This window comes from Psittacula echo (assembly GCF_963264785.1).
Source record: "Psittacula echo genome assembly, chromosome: 5".
In the NCBI taxonomy this organism is placed as follows: Eukaryota; Metazoa; Chordata; class Aves; order Psittaciformes; family Psittacidae; genus Psittacula; species Psittacula echo.
The window spans coordinates 58901404-58921089 of record NC_137739.1 but is presented as its reverse complement, the minus strand read 5'-3'; the positions used below and the strand labels follow the sequence as shown (position 1 = coordinate 58921089).

At 39.4% G+C, this 19686-nt stretch overlaps 1 protein-coding gene across 1 annotated transcript in view; it reads right to left on the bottom strand.

Moving 5' to 3' along the window:
* Window positions 1-4239: 4239 nt before the first annotated feature.
* The window catches only part of SPATA7 (spermatogenesis associated 7), a gene marked incomplete at both ends in the record, with an annotated part of 41105 nt that continues 25658 nt past the window's right edge, over window positions 4240-19686 (bottom strand). Inside the window, 7 exons of the mRNA XM_080618217.1 lie at window positions 4240-4728; window positions 5356-5413; window positions 8630-8704; window positions 9991-10044; window positions 11042-11112; window positions 12732-12798; window positions 13880-14349. Of these exons, the coding sequence (XP_080474343.1) occupies window positions 4240-4728; window positions 5356-5413; window positions 8630-8704; window positions 9991-10044; window positions 11042-11112; window positions 12732-12798; window positions 13880-14349 (1284 nt within the window). The remainder of the gene's footprint in view (window positions 4729-5355; window positions 5414-8629; window positions 8705-9990; window positions 10045-11041; window positions 11113-12731; window positions 12799-13879; window positions 14350-19686) is intronic.

Sequence of the window (19686 nt, the reverse complement as noted above, 5' to 3'; positions counted from 1 at the left end):
CTGAATGAAGCAGATTTCACTACTGGTTAAGGAAACAGGAAGATTGGACTGCTTGTGAGTATCTGGTCTGGTCGTTTCTGAGAGAGAAATTGTTTTCATTAAAATCACTGATTACTGTTCTGTTCCTTGTAATCTGTGTACACACCAGTGCTGGCTCCTAAGAACAGCAGGTTAAGTGCTTGGGAAGTGCCAGTGAGAGGTTTGGTGGCTCTACAAAGATCACACAGCTGTAGGTGCTACAAATGAAGCTCCTGAACTTAATTTTTACTTAGTCTGATTCTCCAGTATTCTTGCTGATACTCCTTGCACAGATAATTGCTGAGAAAAAAGTAGCCATTTTTCCCCAGTGGCTGGTGGAGCCATTTGTTCTTCAATTATGAATGTTATCAGTTGAGCTGCATCATTCTACAACTACTGTTGCATAACTATAACTGATGTAAAACTGTACAGAAATGCAAAGAAACAGGACCCTAGAGTCATCCTGCAGCTAAGCCTAAATGACAAATGTGTAGGTGTCTTAGACATGGGGTCGATCAGGGATAAAATGATAGCTTGGGTTTTGCTTGCAGGTTTTTGTGTTCTGGTCAGCTGTAAGACACCTTTTTCTTTCATCACAACTGTCCTGGGTTCAGCAGTAGCAGTCATTTTTCTCCTTCTTAGTAGCTGGTGCAGCGCTGTGTTTTTGACTTTCGGCCTGGGAACAGAGCTGATAACACTGATATTTGGTCTGATCAAGGGCTTTGTGAGCCTCATGCTCTGCCAGGGAGGAGGGGAAGCCGGGAGGAAGCAGGGACAGGACACCTGACCCAAACTAGCCAAAGAGGTATTCCATACCACAGCACATCATGCCCGGGATGTAACCAAGAGTTACCTGGAAGGGCTAGTTTGCGGCGGGGTGAGGGTGAGTTATCGGTTGGCGGGTCGTGAGCAGTTGTGTTCTCTTCCCTTGTTATTTCTCTTATCATTATTATTATTGGTGGCAGCAGCAGTGATTTGTGTTATACCTGAGTTACTGGACTGTTCTTATCTCAACCCATGGGAGTTACATTCTTTTGATTCTACTCCCTATCCGTCCGGGAGTGGGGGGAGTGAGTGAACGAGCTGCTTGGCTGGGCTTAAACCACAACAACAACTTCACTTCAAATGACCGAAAGCCCCACTCTGCTTTGTAAATGAACAGAATCCTCTGTTTGAAAACAAGAAGAGTGATGACAAAAATGTAGGCTTTAAAGATGAGAGGTCAGTTTGTTATAAAGTAACAATAGCCAGCCTCTGTCCATCTGACGTGAGCGTTGATGTTGTTATGCACATGCTTATCACCCACATAAATATGGGCAGAAATACGTCTTTACATTGCAGAGACTTCTCCCAAGTTTGTTACTTCTAAAGCATTCAGTGACGCGGGCCAGGCTTGCCTACCGAGCTACTTAACTTATGTGTTAAGCACCACCTTAAAGCAAATATGAATAAAAAGGAGAGTTTTAGGCCCTTGATAGCCTGAATTTGCTTTTGGATCTGTAGATAAACTCGTTGATTTTATAAAGATAACATTTATCTCTAAGTTTTTTTCCCACTGTGTGGTGGGAGCGGCTGTACAGTGAGAAACAGTTCCTTGGACTGGGCTGACTGCTCTTCAGCTGGGACAGGAGAGCATGTGATCTTCTGATTCTTTAGCAGGAATTTTACTCTGGTTTAGGTAAACAGATGCTTTTTTGTGAAAAGTCTGTTCTAATTAATTTATTTACCCTTTAAATTCCATCTAGCCAGAAAAAAATGTCACTGATGACAGGAAATATGGTCAAGGAACTGTTTGTTTTCATGTTACTCATACTACAGGAAATGAGTTATGTCATTATTGCACGTTTCTGAGAGGTGACACCATGGCCACTTGCACTGCTGTGCTTCTTAGTTCCTTTTTTTGTGGAATTTAAATGTGAAATTCCTATTTTAGACTCATGTTGACCACAAGCTAAAGTTTGCTGAATGATCTTTCTTATGACATGCAAGTTATTCAGTGAAGAGACAGGTAGGGAAAAGCCATCTATGTTCCATTATCAACAGATAGAAGAGCTTGGAATGGAGGGCCTCAGGAGTGGGTACATTCCTGGCTGAGGAGCAGAGGCTTTATACTTGGAGGTAGCTAACCATGCTCTTTAGTTCTCTTACTGATCCCTCTGGTACAATTGTTCATACAATAGAAACAATAGCTCCCTTTGTGCATCTGGCCCTTCAGCTCTGTGGGGTAAGGAACAGAGAGGGAGTTTCCTTTTGGACAGAGGAGAGCTTTTCTGGTCCCTTGTGACCGAGGATAAACCATCCCGACACAGCACTGAACCAGCCCTGAGAGTGTGTCTTTTCAACAAGACAAGCCCTGATGGAGGGATGCAACAATCCTCACATTACCTTATCTACTCTTCAGTGAGCCAGAGCACTCAAGCTGTAGGCCAGATTTACACAACAGCCAGCTGAGCAGTGGCAGATGAAAGGCTTGTGCCCATCTGCACTGCCACATGCACACGGCTAAAATAAACCCCAGCCTGCTGGCACTGTCAGCATGTGTCATTTATTATTGCAGCCAGGAAGGTGCATTTTAATTTTTTTGGGAAGTTCCGTTCTGCACTGCAATGCCACTGACTGTGCCTGAAATGCTGCTTCTGTTTGATTTTCTTTGAGTCTTTTTGAAATTTAATTCTCCCCTACAAAAAACAAACCAGTTTATGATTCACAAGTGAAGCAGTGATCTATGTGTATTGGAGCTACTTATAGCTTCAACAGTCACCTCCTTACAGATTCAATAGTCTTTAGCAGACACTCATGAGTCCTGGGGGAGGCAGATTGTAGCAGTTGTGCATGTGAACTGTAACCACTTGGGTTTGTCCTTGCAGGAAGCAGAATAAGACCAACTCCAAGAGGTGTTTGGTGACAGGCTTTACTGGTTCTTAAGGCTTCTTATAGTTTCTCACCTACAGCAAGACAATGTAATATCCCAGCATCTCCTTGGAACATGTTGAGCTCCTTCTGCAGTAACATGAATGCCAGGTAATGGCTGTTCTCTTGATTAGACAAAGAAATTTGGGCTTTTTGTAACGCATGTGCTAACTTCAGTTTAAACTTTCATCATAAAATAGACACCCTCTTTTCTCCATCTGCTGTAGAAGATGCCTGATGTATCTTCTACTTAGATAGTCCTAGCCATCAACTGGTATCCAAGTCAACCTCTTCCCAAAACCAAAGCTTGATGCAGAACGCTACCCCAAGGTTGTCATTAATGCAAGAAACTGAACTGGGTGTTCTAGTGCAGTGCAGTTTGAAAACTGTTGCAGTCTTCACTTTCCAGAAACATCAGCTGAATCATGGGCAACAAGGATTAAACAGCTGAAGAGCTGCGTATTAAACAAACATATGAGCTGCGTATTAAACAGCTCAAGAGCCACCATATGCAGTACCTAGAAATGAATGTCCTTTTCAGGCCAGAAAGCTGACAGGAGGTTAGGCAAAGACTGAGAGCAGCTAACAATGAAAAATGGCTCTTTCTACCTGTTGGTGCAAGGAGTAAGATAATTGGGTTCATGGCTGAGGGCTGAAGAAGGAATGATCATCTGCCAGCACCAAAAGAAATTCTTATGTTTGGAAAGCTGCCTGTCCGCACTCCCTCCTTATCTAACCCTAGGTAATGCAAAGAAAAGGAATGTTTCTTACAATCAACTTTTTTTTCTTTCACAGTAACTGTAAAACGTAAGAACCTCATACCTCAATGGGACTGAACATCCAACAGTGCCCTCTTCCAGAATGGACAAACAGTTCCAGGTATGTAGGCATGCTTTGATGTGGGTAAGTTGAATTCTTACAGATGGCAACATCTTGGATCTTTCTATCAGGAGCACAACTGTACTAGCAATAAATTTATTTATTATAAATAAACCCAATAAATATTTCATAACTTACTAATACAGCTTTCTAAAAATATACATCTAATTTTAATATTCTTAAAAGTTAATTCTTAGTTATAAAATTATAGACAAAATGGACAAATTTTTTTTGTTAACTGACATTTTACCCTTTAGAGTCTACATTAATATGGAGATAGATTAATGCTCAATTAACAGTATCCTGCTAGAGAGATTTTATTTAGACAGGAATAAACTAAAAATAAACTAAATAATTTACTACTGTTTACCAAATGGCCATTCTCCACAGAACTAGCTCTATCCTTATTTAACAGCTACGTTTTGGCTACTATTATGTATAGTCTCGTGAGATCCGAAGGGCCTTTGCAAAGCTTTCCTCAAGATCATCAATTTCCTCATTGGCTTCCAAACCACTGTCACAAGTAATCAGGTTTAAAGTTGCCTCACATGAGGGTAAAATGTCTCCATCTTCTTCAGATTTCACACAAGAACCAGACACTGCCCCAGCATCCATGATTTCAGGGAGATCTTCTGAAAAGTCATCCTTGCTCTGTGTCTCCTTTGAACTTTCCCTGAATGTTGGTGATTCACATTTTTCTGGTTCCTTTAATAAGTCCATGGTCCCAAAGAATTCATCACTTTTTGCAGCTTTTCCTTGTCTCTGACTTTTACTGATAATCTCAATCTCTTCCACCGTATCAAACTCTCGCAGATCCAGCGAGTCCAAGGCTTCCCAGCCTGTGTGGATGTGCTCCGCATCGCTGCCTGGGCTGCAGCCGAGGTCTGCTTTCAGTACATCCAACAAATGGCGCATTTTGCTCTAAGGGGTGAAGAAAGAAAGGGGTGACACTCCTCCAGCCCCATGGTGTCTGTCTTCACAGAACTCAGGATTTAACTCTGACAGAAAGAAAGGGAGGCTGCTTGCAATAACTGACTGAATTATACAGCAAGTGTCTCCAAACTGAGTTGACTATTGTCCCTTTTTTGTGACTGCCTGTGACTCTTGATCTACTGTGATCTGTGAGTCTGCAAGTCTCATTTATGGAGAGAGATGCTTGCCACTGAGGATTCTGGTTGTCTTTACTGGCAAATACATCAGTGCACAGTGGAAGCCACTGTACTTTGGAAACAGTACTCAAGTTTTTACAAGGGCATGTAGTGATAGGACAAGGTAGATTTAGATTAGATATAAGGAAGAAATTTTTCACTGTGAGGGTGGTGGGGCACTGGAATAGGTTGCTCAGAGAAGTTACAGATGCCCCATTCCTGGAAGTGTTCAAGGCCAGGTCTGACAAGGCTTTGAGCAACTCGGTCTAATGGAAGATATCCTTGCCCATGGCAGGGGGTTGGAAGTAGATGATCTTTAAGATCGCTTCCAACCCAAACCATTCTATAATTCTATGAAGACATATGCAAAGAGGGAGACTATTAAAGGGGCAGCACCTACCTCATTCAAACGGTTCTTATTTTCTTCTATGAGGCACTCAAACAGTTTTTCCAGAACTCTACAAATGAACAATTAAATGATTCCACAGGAATAAAAACAACTCGTAATAGATCTATATATATTAATGACCTTAGTTTTTAATTTTCATTTCTTAGCTGAATGTGACCACTAAGATTGTTTCAATTATGTCTGTCACAAAAAGGGCTATCCATAGTCAGTATCCCACTGCACACGTGCTCAGCAGGCAGACCTGGCTGTGGGCAGCAGATGGTAACCATGGGGTGGTGGTGATCTGTAGCACAACTCTGGGTATGTTTGGTGTGTTGGGTCTATGATGTGGGGAAAAAAAAAACAGTCCAGTGGTGGTTCTACTGGCATGCTGACCTATCCAAAATCTCTTAAGTGCACCACAGCAGCTCATATACACAAGTGTAAATAGAGGGAAGGAATACAGTCCAGCCTCAGAAAAAAAAAAAAAAAACAACCCAAAGAAGCCAGAGAAAAGTCCTCTGTCCTGAGAGCTATCTTCCATTGCTAAAGAAGGGTAATAAAAGATTTCAGCACAGAAGAAATGTTCTGTGACAGCTAAGGGAAACAGTCACTAGAACAGGTTTCCAGAAGGTCAAGTGAATTTGATCCAGCTTACACAAGAAATTGTAATAGTAATAAAAAAATAATAGTGCAAGCAGGGTTTTAGGGGAGGACAAGCTTACTGGTAGAGAGAACCTTGAAATTTCTCCAAGATTGTTTTATTTAGTGTATTTAACATTCTCATTGATAACCCCGACGTGAGAAAGAAAAAACGAGTGCACAGAGTGGAAAACCAGCTGAGGGCATTATGAACCCAGAGTAAGATCAGAATATTATAGTGAAATTAGGCTGCCTTGAAAATGGAATTAAAAAAGTGGGTTAAAATCCTGTATCAGAAATACTGCAGTTTGGTTTTTTTTTTTTTTTTTTTTCCTATAAACTGAGTTCTTTATCTGAAAGAACTGGTACAGAAAAGAATGTGGGAGTACTACTCAAAAACATGGATTCTACCATAACTTATTGTTTAATTATTTAAAAAAAAACCCACCTGATTTAGCAACTGGTGAACCCTTATTTGAAATGGTGTGTAATCCTGACAACCCCTGTTGAAGATAGGATTCATACTGGAATAGGAACAAGGACAGAAGGGAGATGGCAGATTTGCTGTGTGAAAGACTAGTGACTTGGTTTACTTAGCAAAACAGATGTTGCACAGTAAAATAATTTCTTCTTAGCACTACCCCACCTAGGGTTCCAGGTCAGTTTCTAACAGAGGCTTTATCTTACTATCAAAAGAACTGACTACCCTGGATTTGGAGAAGGCTGAGGTTCTCAATGACTTCTTTGCCTCAGTCTTCACTGGCAAAGGCTCTGACTACACCACCCAAGTCTTGGAAAGCAGACGCAGGGACTGTGAGAATGAAGACCCTAGACTCACTGTAGGAGAGGATCTGGTTCAAAACCATCTTAAGAACCTGAACGTGCACAAGTCCACGGGACCTGATGAAATCCATCCATGAGTCCTGAAGGAGCTGGCGAATGAAGTCGCTAAGCCACTGGCCATCATAGTTGAAAGATCATGGCAGTCAGGTGAAGTTCCTGACAACTGGAAAAAGGGAAATATAACCCCCATTTCCTAGAAGGGGAAAATGGATGACCCAGGGAATTACAGACCAGTCAGTCTCACCTCTGTGCCTGGCAAAATCTTGGAGCAGATTCTCCTGGAAGGCATGCTAAGGCACATGAAAAACAAGGAGATGCTTGGTGACAGCCAGCATGGCTTCACTAAGGGGAAATCCTGCCTGACCAATTTGGTGGCCTTCTATGATGGGGCTACGAAACTGATGGACAGGAGCAGAGCAGTTGACGTCATCTACCTGGAATTGTGCAAAGTGTTTGACACTGTCCCACATGACATCCTTGTCTCTAAATTGGGGAGACATAAATTTGATAGGTGGACAAAGAACTGGCTGGATGGCCGCACGCAAAGAGTTGTGGTCAATGGCTCAACGTCCAGCTGGAGACCAGTAACGAGTGGTGTCCCTCAGGGATCGGTGTTGGGACCGGTCTTGTTCAACATCTTTGTCGGTGACATGAACAGTGGGATTGAGTGCGCCCTCAGCAAGTTTGCCGATGACACCAAGCTGTGTGGTTCGGTTGATACACTGGAGGGAAGGGATGCCATCCAGAAGGACCTCGACACGCTTGTGAGGTGGGCTGATGCCAACCTCATGAAGTTTAACCATGCCAAGTGCAAGGTCCTACACCTGGGTCAGATCAATCCCAGGCACAGCTATAGGTTGGGCAAAGAAGAGATTCAGAGCAGCCCTGCAGAGAAGGACTTGGGGATGTTGGTTGATGAGAAAATGAACATGAGCCGGCTTCAGTGTGCGCTCGCAGCCCAGAAAGCCAACCATATCCTGGGCTGCATCAAGAGGAGCGTGACCAGCAGGTCAAAGGAGGTGATCCTGCCCCTCTGCTCTGCTCTTGTGAGACCTCACTTGGAGTATTGTGTACAGTTCTGGTGTCCTCAACATAAAAAGGACATGGAACTGTTGGAAGAAATCCAGAGGAGGGCCACGAGGATGATGAGGGGACTGGAGCACCTCCCGTATGAACATAGGCTGAGAAAGTTGGGGCTGTTGAGCCTGGAGAAGAGAAGGCTGCATAGAGACCTTATAGCAGCCTTCCAGTATCTGAAGGGGGCCTACAAGGATGCTGGGGATGGACTATTCATCAGGGACTGTAGTTACAGGACAAGGGGTAACAGGTTAAAACTTAAACAGGGGAAGTTTAGATTGGATATAAGGAAGAAATTCTTTACTGTTAGGGTGGTGGGGCACTGGAATGGGTTGCCCAGGGAGGTTGTGAATGCTCCATCCCTGGCGGTGTTCAAGGCCAGGCTGGACAGAGCCTTGGGTGACATGGTTTAGTGTGAGGTGTCCTGCCCATGGCAGGGGGTTTGGAACTTGATGATCTTAAGGTCCTTTCCAACCCTAACTATTCTATGATTCTATGATCTCATGGTACGTGGCAGCAGATCAAAGTAGATGACCCACATGTCTTTCCTAGTTCCCCTTTCATACATAAAGCAAAAGAGAACAGGAAACAAAACAAAAGCCAGGGCTGTGTATCTAGATATTCTTAAACCTACCTAAATGATTACTAAACGCTACTTCCTTTTCTTACTGAGTCCATGTGTTTCTGACATAGCACTACAAGTGTGAAAGCAACTGTAACTTACCTGTTAGAAAATAGCCCAAGGCTAAGAACTTCATTTGTTACTTCTTCAATGAAAGCTAAATATAAAAGCTCTTCTCTGCAGGGAGAATAGAAACCCCAGTGTTACATGTTTTAAAAATGCTTTAAAATAGAGACACATATTACACAATGTAGTAGGTCCAATCACCTTTATGGGAAATATGATTCGGAAGATTGTATTATTTCTTGCACCAGCTTCTATTTTTCTAAAAGGTAACTGTATCAGGACAAACTTTCATTCAATCTGAATAATAATAAAAACCCTGTGTAAAATATGAGACTATTATAAAGGTCACTGTGGTGCTTTGTGTTTATGCTCTTTCTGTTGTGGTATAAATTAGCATAGAGATCCTGAGTGAGGAAATCAGCAGATTTTGGAAAACATTCAGAGCTTGCTTTGCACTCACAAAGAAAAGGATGCTGATTGGGAAGAAAGTGAAAAATTGCAGTCTGATGCTCCAAGTAAAGGCTTCCAAAGAATGTGCTAGAGAATCTCACTGCACCTGAAAATTACTAGTCCTCCAGTAAGCTCAGGGAAGTACTTATTTGACAGCCGTGTTTCCTTTCAAACAACTCTTTGATGCACAAAATGTGGCTTTTACCTCTTTGAACAAATTTCTATTTTAATACTTCTTAAAGCCTTGTTGATGCCAGTTGCTCTAAACGCAAGACTCCAAAAGTTCAGAATTCTGTTTGGAAAACAACAAGGAAGAAACCCCCAGAAGCAAAGATTTCAGTGCTGTTTCTCTTTCACAGCGTCTTTCTAAATATCCCAAAGTATCCAATCAAGATCTAGCGAATCATCCTCCAGTCTTAAATAGAAAATAAAAAATAGGATATATCTTACATGACTTTAGTTATGTAAAATTTGTCATCTAGCCTGAAGACTGTCATTTTGGTTCCCCCTACAGTAAAGGGAGTTACCTACAGGTGATCTTTGATACCTATATTACATCCTTAGAGTTAGGCAAGAACAAACCTATCCTAAAGCCCAAAGAATAGTAACTTAAACCTCTTCTAATTTTCACCAAATTTCTCATCAAATTTCAAATTTCTAATTCTCAGCAAATTTCAAATGTGGTAAGAATGCTGAAGAAGTAAGAACTGTGTTTGTAATCCCTGGGCAAGAAGAGAAGTCTGTCTTTCTCCCAAAGTTACAATGAATTTTCTTCATTTTTAGATTCACCTGGAAATTTTAAAGTATTATGTAACAATTCAATCATGTTAATTCTACTGCTAACTGTGAACAACAGTTTATCTGAGTCCTCATTTACTGCATCAGTTTTGAGGAAGTTTCCAATTTAGTGTTGCAAACTAGCCGAAGAACAGTTTAAGCATACTTACTCAGCCTCGATGGTCCTCCTTGCAGAAGACTGCTGAGAATACAACGGTGTCTCTCTAATCAGAAAATCAGATGGTGAGAGACATTCTAAATACCTTTTATACTACCTTCCATCTCATTTTCTTCTGGAGCTACGCTGTGCCATTATCCTGCTTCCTCTTGGGAAAAAATCCACCAGAACACCCCCAAACCCTGCTCCAGTAGCAAAATCCACTGCTTACATTTATTCCTGAATTACATGGAAGCCTGAAAGATAGTGACTTCAGAGTATTTTAACACCTCATTAGATGCAGTGCTCTAATATCTCAAAGTCCTCAGTGTCATTTCAGATGCTATAAAGACCTCCATTACCCTAAGAGTGCTTTTTTTTTTTTTTAACTCAGAGTACAGCTTTTCCTCAGGTAAAAATGCCTTTGCCTGAAAGGACCAGAGAGCAAACCAGCAAGATGTGCATGATAATTAGGCCAGCAATGAGGAGAATCAGGTGGGAGCCCTTGGGCTCTGGCCTGATTTCCGTCACTGTTCTTGTACTGTAGACAGTATTCTGTTACAAAGCTTTACATTATCAGAAAAAGATACGGGAAACACCTCTCATCTGCAGTTCTTGCAGATCAGATGATTCAAAAGGCTGGATGTCTGGAGACCCTTTTTCCTGAAAGGAAATACCAATTGGAATACAAATCCAATATAGTTAGTAGTACTAGTAGTACCACTGTAAGTAGTGCTGTACTAGTAGTACTGTGTAAGAAATACACAACCTCTAAGCTCAGATGTACAGAACCAACAGCTGTATTAATGTGCCATCCCCCCCACTCCTGACGAAAACATATATTTCAGAGCTCTCTTTCTTAACTGGCTTCCCAGTAGAACTTTATCATAAGAAAATAATGAATTTTGAAGTTGGGAAATCCCATTGATACAAAAAAATACAAAGCAAAGTCCTGGGAGAAGAGATTTCTAGAGAGAACCCATCGTGAAGGCTTATGGCCTAAGAAGCAGCTGTATAGAAAGCAAGAAGGCTTCAAATATTCATTTCTGCTCTAAATCAAGTACCTGAGGAAGGAGTATGGTAAAGCAGCTATTCTTCTCTCAGGCTCATGCACAGTATATCTTCTATCGTCAGCCTACAACACAGAGATAAAATCTTTACTTAAGTGCAAGCACACAGCAATTTTTACCATTAAAATGAACCTAATCATGATCTATGATTAAACAGCCCTACAGATTTTATGTATTTTTTTTTTTAAACTTTGGGTAAACTGAGACATATGGCAGCAAATGGTCATCAGTTTTGACATCCAAAATTTTAGTGAGGGGCAACAGGACACATGAAACATTATTCCCCTGACAAATATGTCAAAGATGAATTCTCTAGAAGCCAGAGGGGATCGATGTCACCAACAGAAGTAAGATTTGGTATGCACAACCAGGATCCAGCAGTCTAAATCACATCTCTGAAGCTGCTTGCACAAAACTGATGGAAAGTAAAATTGCTGACCACTTGACCTGCACTTTACATGACAGTACTCTGACAGGGCTACTGTGAAGCTATGTGACTTACTGTTGTCACTTTTATGATAGCCAAAGTCAGATATGACAGTTTTGAAATTAAATCAGAAGTTCTTCACAAAACTGGAATGAAGCCTTCTGAATAATCATTTAACCTTTTCGTAATGAGGTCAGATGCAGATCAATTCAGGCGGTCTCTCTTCTATTTTCAGTAAAGCTATAAATACATATTCTCTCCCACCCCTCCCCTCCAATGAATAAAGCATAATTATTTGCCTTACTAAGCTAGAGATATGAAGAGTCTGACCCTGCAGCCTTTATTCAGGAATGAAGTCCACAGTTATTCAAAGTTACTCTTATATTTGACAGGGCTGTTTGAGAACTTGTCTGTATAGTGGCTACAAGATAAACCACAAAGTAGGAACCTAACTTCGGATAAAACTCATCCATCCAAATATTAGTACAAACTAAGACAAAGTAACTTCAGATTTGAAGTCTTGAGAAATACTTCAGGTCTTCTGCCTGCTTCCCTTTGCCTCCGAAAGATGCTGATATTCCATCTCATCTTTAAAATCTGGTAACCTTAAACCACATGCTGAGACGATTTTTGAAAGACCAAAAAACTAAGTTCAAGTGTCACAAACACTGAGCAATTCAAAGCAAAATGATGGATGCAAACATTTCTGTGACTACAACGAAAGAATACTAGGAGCTGGTAGAACCTGAAGTGGTGGGATTTTTCATTAAGGCATTCCAGATATATTAAACAAGACACAAAGCAAACAGCATCATGGATAACTTGACTGCCCGCTGGTTTGGGTGCTTCCTTAGAGGAAGGGACTCCTTGGTTCCAATTCTTTTGTCGACAATATTTTGGAATATGTTATCCAATGTTAAAACGAAGAAAAATAGTGAAAAAAAGGTACATCCTTCTGCTGAAAAATTATGTACCAATTATCTATGTCCTTAACAGATATTTGATACTGTAAAAACTGTTTAATTTTTAAATTTCATAATACAGTAAGGTATTATCTCTTCACATGTGCAGTATTTTTTCTTATCTTTTCCACTTGTTCTTCTGAAACTCCCTCCTTTACAGAACTTATCTCATGACAGTGAAGAAAAGGAAACTTAAAATAGTTGTATATTGCTGTTGCAGAGATGAAGTATATACTCCAAAATGATGGTGAAGGGTGTGTGGTAAAAGTACCCAGATTACTGACAGATGTATTACCTTCAACATGCTCTTCTGCTGCTCAGCCATAACTTCTCTGTCAAACACTTTGTCTGCAGATGGAAAGCTATAAAATTTAGAGGTGTATTAGATTTTCAAGAAGGCTGCTTTCAAAATATGCAGGATGAGAATACCAGTGCCACTGTGGAAATTTCCCATCAACCTGAATGGGACCTAATACCAAAATGCCTAACAGTTAAGAAAATTTCTGTCAGACTTCCACTAATGTAATAAAACTAAGTCATATTTCATTTTGAAGGATGACAACAGTCATACATAGGTGATCCAAATCCATTATTTGGCTGCATATTTACAGGGGATAGCTAAACTACCCAAAATAATTGTTCAGAATTAAGAATGGAGGTGATCCTATACACTAGAAGTGCACCAGAAAATATATGACCCACAACCAGAAAATCAATAGTTGCAATATAGAAATTAAGTTATTATTATTCCAGTCTTACAACATTCCCACTTTGTTTTAGGAAAAAAACAGAGTTAATTATGCAGGCACTGAGGACACAAAGGGGAGATTTCTCTTTATGAGGTAGTATTAACTAGAATAAAACAGTTTAACTTGCTAAGGAGTTCAATGCAAGAGTAGGACATCGATTCAGTATACAGTATTTCACACAGGACATCTGAAGGCATTTAAATTAAAATGTTAAAAAGATAATGAAAAACTGCATTTAGGAGTTTAAAAAAATGTTTGCATGATGTACTAACTAGTGATTTGGAAAGTATGAGGCTACAGGAGCAACAGTGCGGAACTACCTGCATGCTTATAGTGGTTAATTCTTTAGAAGACAGAAAGCACAACTACACACCAGAGAAAGCAAAGAAAACAGAGAGTGTAAAGACTATCCCTAGCAAGCGCGAGATCCTACAGTTCGTATTCAGTGGCACTTTGTATCCAATTTGTATAGATGAAGCCAGTTGCTCCAGACAGAGGACAACAAAATATGCCAGTGAAAAAACAGAAACATCAAATTCTATTCTAGCTTTTGCTAAGGCACATCTAGAATGATTTCAGAATAATTATTCTGGTTTTATACAAATGTGAGAGCAAAACGTGTTGCTTTTATGAAGATATGATCTTACGATAACAACTAAATTGCAGTTTCAAAATAAAGTTTTAATCTCTCTACCTGATCACATCAGTCTGTGTTTGAGCTTCCACATATCGCTTGCAGTGGTTTTCAGTTTTCCTTTTCCGTTGAGCAGGATTGTAATACCTGTACCCTGACAGGAAGGATTTAGCATCTGATATTAAGATCTGTGGAGTAAAAGGTTTTCGGCTATGAGTAAAGAATTCAGAGTGCCTGTCTAGAAGATCCCCACTGCGTGCTTTGGAGTTGCTTCCTTGACTCCTCTGGGAACGACTAATGCTCACAGAACTATCAGAGGAACAACTGCACGGAAGTCCAGAGCGTTTTCTTGGTGTACTTGAGGTACTGACACTTGAGTTAGATGTATTCCGAGAACCTTTTCTGGCACATGTTACTGGATTGGAGTGAGCCAAGCCATGCTCACTGTAAGGAGACAGAGCTCTCGATAGGTATTGTGCCTGCCGAGCACAGGGGAAGAGACCGTCTTTGTCTTCTGCTTCCAAGAAACTCTAGAAAAAATGAAAACAAGATTTGACTGCTTTGCAAGTTACCAGCTTTGCTCAAGTTGTTACTCCCAGTTATTACTGCTACCAACTTGGATGTATTTTTCTATGTAAAAACTTGCCATTTTTGTAAAATTAAACTGGTTTCAGAGCAGCAATGTGCTCAGTTTATGAATAGATATACTTGATTTCAGGTGATGGTACACAAATGGTATTACTACTCCTGCTTCTTAACTGTTCAACACATAAGAGTTTAAAAATGTACCTCAACTCTCAGAAGCAAATTCATATTCAGTACTAGTGTACATGGTGGTGTGGCTAAGGTAAGATATAGGCAATGTGTGGTTCAGACTAAAAGCTACATAAATCTGTCTTATGGAAGGTGATGGGGAATTTTCCAAGCCGTTCCATTTCAGAAGGCCTGAGCCTTACTAAAACCATCATTTTAATGCCAAGGATGAAAAAACAGTTGATAACCTAAAAATCAAAATTTGAAAACTAAGCCTACCGTTCAGAAAGGCTAAAAAATGAATTATTTGAAAAGACCATGCTATTTTTATTGTTTTCTGAAAACAAACAAACAAACAAACAAACACAACACCAACCAAAAAACCCAACCAAGTTCAAACTTAATGCTTAAAAATTCATTATCCCTGAAATGTATTATGAGATCATGGCAAAGACAAGAAAGACAGAAATACAAATAAATCTAAGTGACATCTTAAGGGTTTGTTGTTTTCCCCCTTCCCCCAAACGAGAAAGAACAATTCAACAGGAATCTTATTTCTGTCATAGAAAGAACTTTGAAAAGTTTGCAACTTCAAAGCATAAACACCTGGACAGGGTATGTGCTCCAGTAAACATCATGTACATTGTGACCCAAAAAGTTAAGAAGCATCTTAGCAAGACACCTGCTGTATATTCTTTTCCTGCCTAGCACACAGCCACCCACTGAATGTTCTGTCAGTCAGTGACATGTACATGTGACACTTACAATCTCTGAAGAGAGCTATATATGTAGAATTATAAGATTAAACCAGAAACCCTACAGCAAACAAATTTTTGAATAAACTGGCTAATTTCATCCACAAGTATAACTATTTATGCAATTCAAGTTCTGCTACACACAACTGTATGATGGAGAAGAGAGAACTTGCATTGTGTGTACTCAAACTACCTAGAAGAACAACTCCCAGAGACAGTGCTTACACCTAGGTCCTGCAACAGTGAGGGAGACAACCTTATGATAGTGTCATTCCAGAAAAGTTATGTTGTTCTGTGCAATCAGTATAATACAAGGCAAAATAACAGCTAAAATAAAACAACATCTGAGAAAACCCGATTCAAACCCAACAGGTAACAGATAGATCCAAAATAATTCAGTTGTAACTAGCTAGACTTTTAAAAAGAATTATTTTACTTTCCTTACACTCAGGCAGCTGATGTAGCTTCACATCGACAGTAACTACATGCTGCAAGATTTAAGAGGATGTATACAAGTAGAGATGTTTCCTCAGAAGAAAATTCAGTTTCTAAGGGCAGTTGAGGACCAGATTTGTAAGAAACCTGAAGTTTAGGTTCAAAGATAAAACATAGATTAACTTGTTGATGTTCTTCCATCATCTGAACAAAGAACAGGAAGATAGGAGAGACCTGTACAGGCCATAAAGCTCTGCAGTGAAAAATGGGAGAACGGGAAGTTGATTTCTGTGTTTCACTCATCTCTATTATGCTTCTATCAAACATGTAAAGACTATTAAGTAGAAGCATTACATTATTGATGTCACTGGAGGAATAGCTCCCCTATGGAAAGCCTGAGAAAGAGTGGATCCAGTATGATGTGACTTAAACATATGCAATTATTTATGGCATACAACCCTAACTGCCAGTTGAGAAGATTCACCCAGCAACCCATCCTCATTTTACAATTAATCCATGTTGAAATTCTTTTGAGACACTAACACCAAAGCATGGATTTGGTGGACTTCTAGTCGTGCTTCACTGCCTGAGCACGATATAAACCTCAAGAATGCTTCACTTATTGAAAAAATCAGATGCCTAAGATGTGGACTGAAGTTGGATGTGTGAATTTCCCCACCAGTGGCAATGGACCGAATGTCAATAAAAGCAGCAGAATCAACTGTAAAAGAAAGTACCTGGGAGAATTCTGCAAGATGATCATTACTTGTGATACTTCTAAAGTCTCCTACTGGGAGAGGTAGGGAGGGGGAAAATCCCCAAACAACCACTGTAACCTACTAATATATAGTACAGGATAGTAAAACATAGTATAGTGTATTAACCTATATAATTCATAGTATATCATGTAAGTATACACAGATTTTCTATGCTCTTACTGTATAAATGCTGCATTTTCTCATAACACTGCTACTTTTATTTCTTGCAATCTACACTATTCCCTTTTTCCCCATTCAGAACCATTGAATATTTTAAATTAAAACTCAAGATTATGAAAATACATTTTATGGCACATAGTAAATGCAATTTACGGGAATATAAAAAAAAGGCAGATAGTTTACCATCAAAATTAAGTCACAGATCACACTGCTGTCATACCATATTATTGCCTTCACGATTCCATGCAACATTATCTCCTGCATCAGTAACACCTATCTCTGCTAGTCCAGTACCCCAAAATGTCCATAGCTGCTGATACCTAATGCAAAAAGGTATTTTCTTCTTAGTTTTTTTTTTAGTTTTCTTTTTTTAGCTGTGCCAAAATAAGCCCTTCTTGATGGGTGTCTCATGTGAGCCAACTTCATGTTACTACTACAGCATAATTAAATGCTGAATTGATAACATGCATAACAATGCCAAACAAATGCCTGTATTAGCAAGCAGCATAATAAGGCTTACCAGTGTTAGTCTGCATAAGAAGTACTTGCAGTTGCAGCTCAGCACTATAGAAAACAGGTGAGACTGGAAACTTTCTGAATTCACCTATGTAGATGTTTTGAAAAGTTAATTCCATACCCTTCAGTATGTATTATAAACAGCTTAATTTTTCCTATATACTTTTTCGTCTCAGTGGCTAAAACAGTTCAGGGGGCTGCAAAATAAATCAGACTGTAGATGCATTTGTGAACATGTGATGATGATAATAATATAAAGTGATATTAAGCGATTACACAACTACATCTCATGAAAGCCACATGTTCTATTTCTTGAAAGCAGCTGAGCTGATCATAAAACAAGACAAAGCTACAGGGTAAATGTGATAATATCCTGAATTTAAGCATTCCTTATTTATGAGGAAGCTTAGGGCAGTTCTTTTCTTCTCCTCCTCAAACCTATCATGAGTAGAACAGACCAAATGGCTAAGGTAGTGACTAGATAAAACCACAAACCCAAGCTGTATTTGTGTCAGTCTTGAGATGTACGCATTTAAGTACTGAGAAAGAAGAATGTCTTCTGAAGTCCTAATCCTGGGGTAAACCTTTACTGCTCAAACAGGTAGGCAGTTCAGCCTCTGGATACACATAGAAACAGTATCAGTAACAAGGAATTATGCTGGTGACTTCAAAAAGATTTTAAGGCACGTCAGAGAATGCTGTTTGTCTGCAATTTGTCACCAAGCTTTCAGAAAATTATTTGTACACCTGTGTTGGTATAGGCATGTTAACTGTAAGCGTCATGGTTTAAGCCCAGGCTGTAAGTCAGCCATGCAGCCTCTCTATATATTCTTCTCTGATCAGTATCTATAAAAGCATTATGGGGAAAAAAAGATGACAGAGACATGCCTGCAAAGATGCAGTAACACACTAAGATCCTTAGCTCTATTCTTCAGACACAACTGAAAAAAAAAAAACAAAACAGGGAAATATCCTATCTTTGGATAGAAGCACTATCATGAACTATAACATAATTTGGAATCAAGAATCTCAACACCTATCTTGCTTATCAATATCTATTCTATTGATAGATATTTTGAAATTTACAGTTTCAACTCTAATTTGATGTGTAAAATAAAAATTTACTCAATGACACATTTCAGCAATAATAACCCCCTTACAAAGGTTTCATAAATTAAGTATTTATGCTTCAATTTTGTTAAGTCACAAAACTGGGGTAAATGGACTATTACTTGCAGCAAACTTGTATAAAGAGGAAACCGGAATCTTCATTGACCCTATCAGAGAAGAAGTTCAGTAAAGACAGATCAAAGCATAGTGCAGTTACCTGATGGGCAAAAGAAGTAAGATAGAGAAAGAATCCAGATTTCTCTCTAAGTTACTTTTACTTTCTAAAAGAAGTTTAGTTTTTCAACTCAAAAGCCTCTGAGGTATCACCTGCCTTTTTAAAAAACAAACTTTGAATAGAAAGCTCTCTAAATCTCTTTTTACATAAAAGGCCCAAAGACATGTCTCACTATGGTCACTGAAGTTACACTGAGATGAATTTAAGCCTTGAAATTAACTTGTTCTTGTATGAAAATGTCTTCCAATAGAGTAGATGGTTCATCTACCGTCATAAAATCAGACCAGAGACACACTTGATGATACTGTCAAGATACAGAAGCTGCAGTTTAGTAATAAAGGAGCATCTGATTCTTTTAACTTGAGACAGATCCATTTATAAGCCACTTGAATATTGTTGTTAAGTGGGGTGAGTGCCTGCTCTCCACTGCCTTGACAGAGCAAAGGTCTTCAGTTGCAAGCAAGCAGCTGTCTTTATAGTTGCTGACCTCATAACCACCTTGTATGTCATCTGTTCATTCCATTACACAAATTGATAATTAACTAAGAATTGAGAAAGGCAAAAGAGAAAACTCACACATACACAAGAACAAGTAAGATCTATAATCAGTTTGCATGTTGCAAGTTATCAACATACCTATTTTTCTATTCAAAACTATGTTCCTGTTACATTCTTTCCTTTTATGTGTGTGTGGTATACAATTGTATAATGAGGTATGTTCCTACTTTCATCAAATACTGGGATGTTACTAGTAAAGGGTGTTGCTGAATGTGCATATGGAAATGTATTAATTTAAACAATCAGCATGAGAGGCGACTGTCACTATGAAGCCTGAAAGGAAATCTGTACTGAGCATTCCTGATGAAAACATCTTTCTTTGGTGCTCAGAAGGTTCTTCTGCTTTCTTTAGTCACTTACATCTTTCATTCTGACAGGACTAATTCAAGCACAATACATCTTCAGAATTGATATCATAACAGTGTAATAAATCTTTAAATATAAAGCATTTGAGTAGGCAATTCACATAGCCACGCAGGTGTGCTGCATACAAAACCATCGAGATTAGAAACAGTTAATGGTGTTTCCTAATCTGTATTTCATATGCACAAGCAGATGGTCGTAACT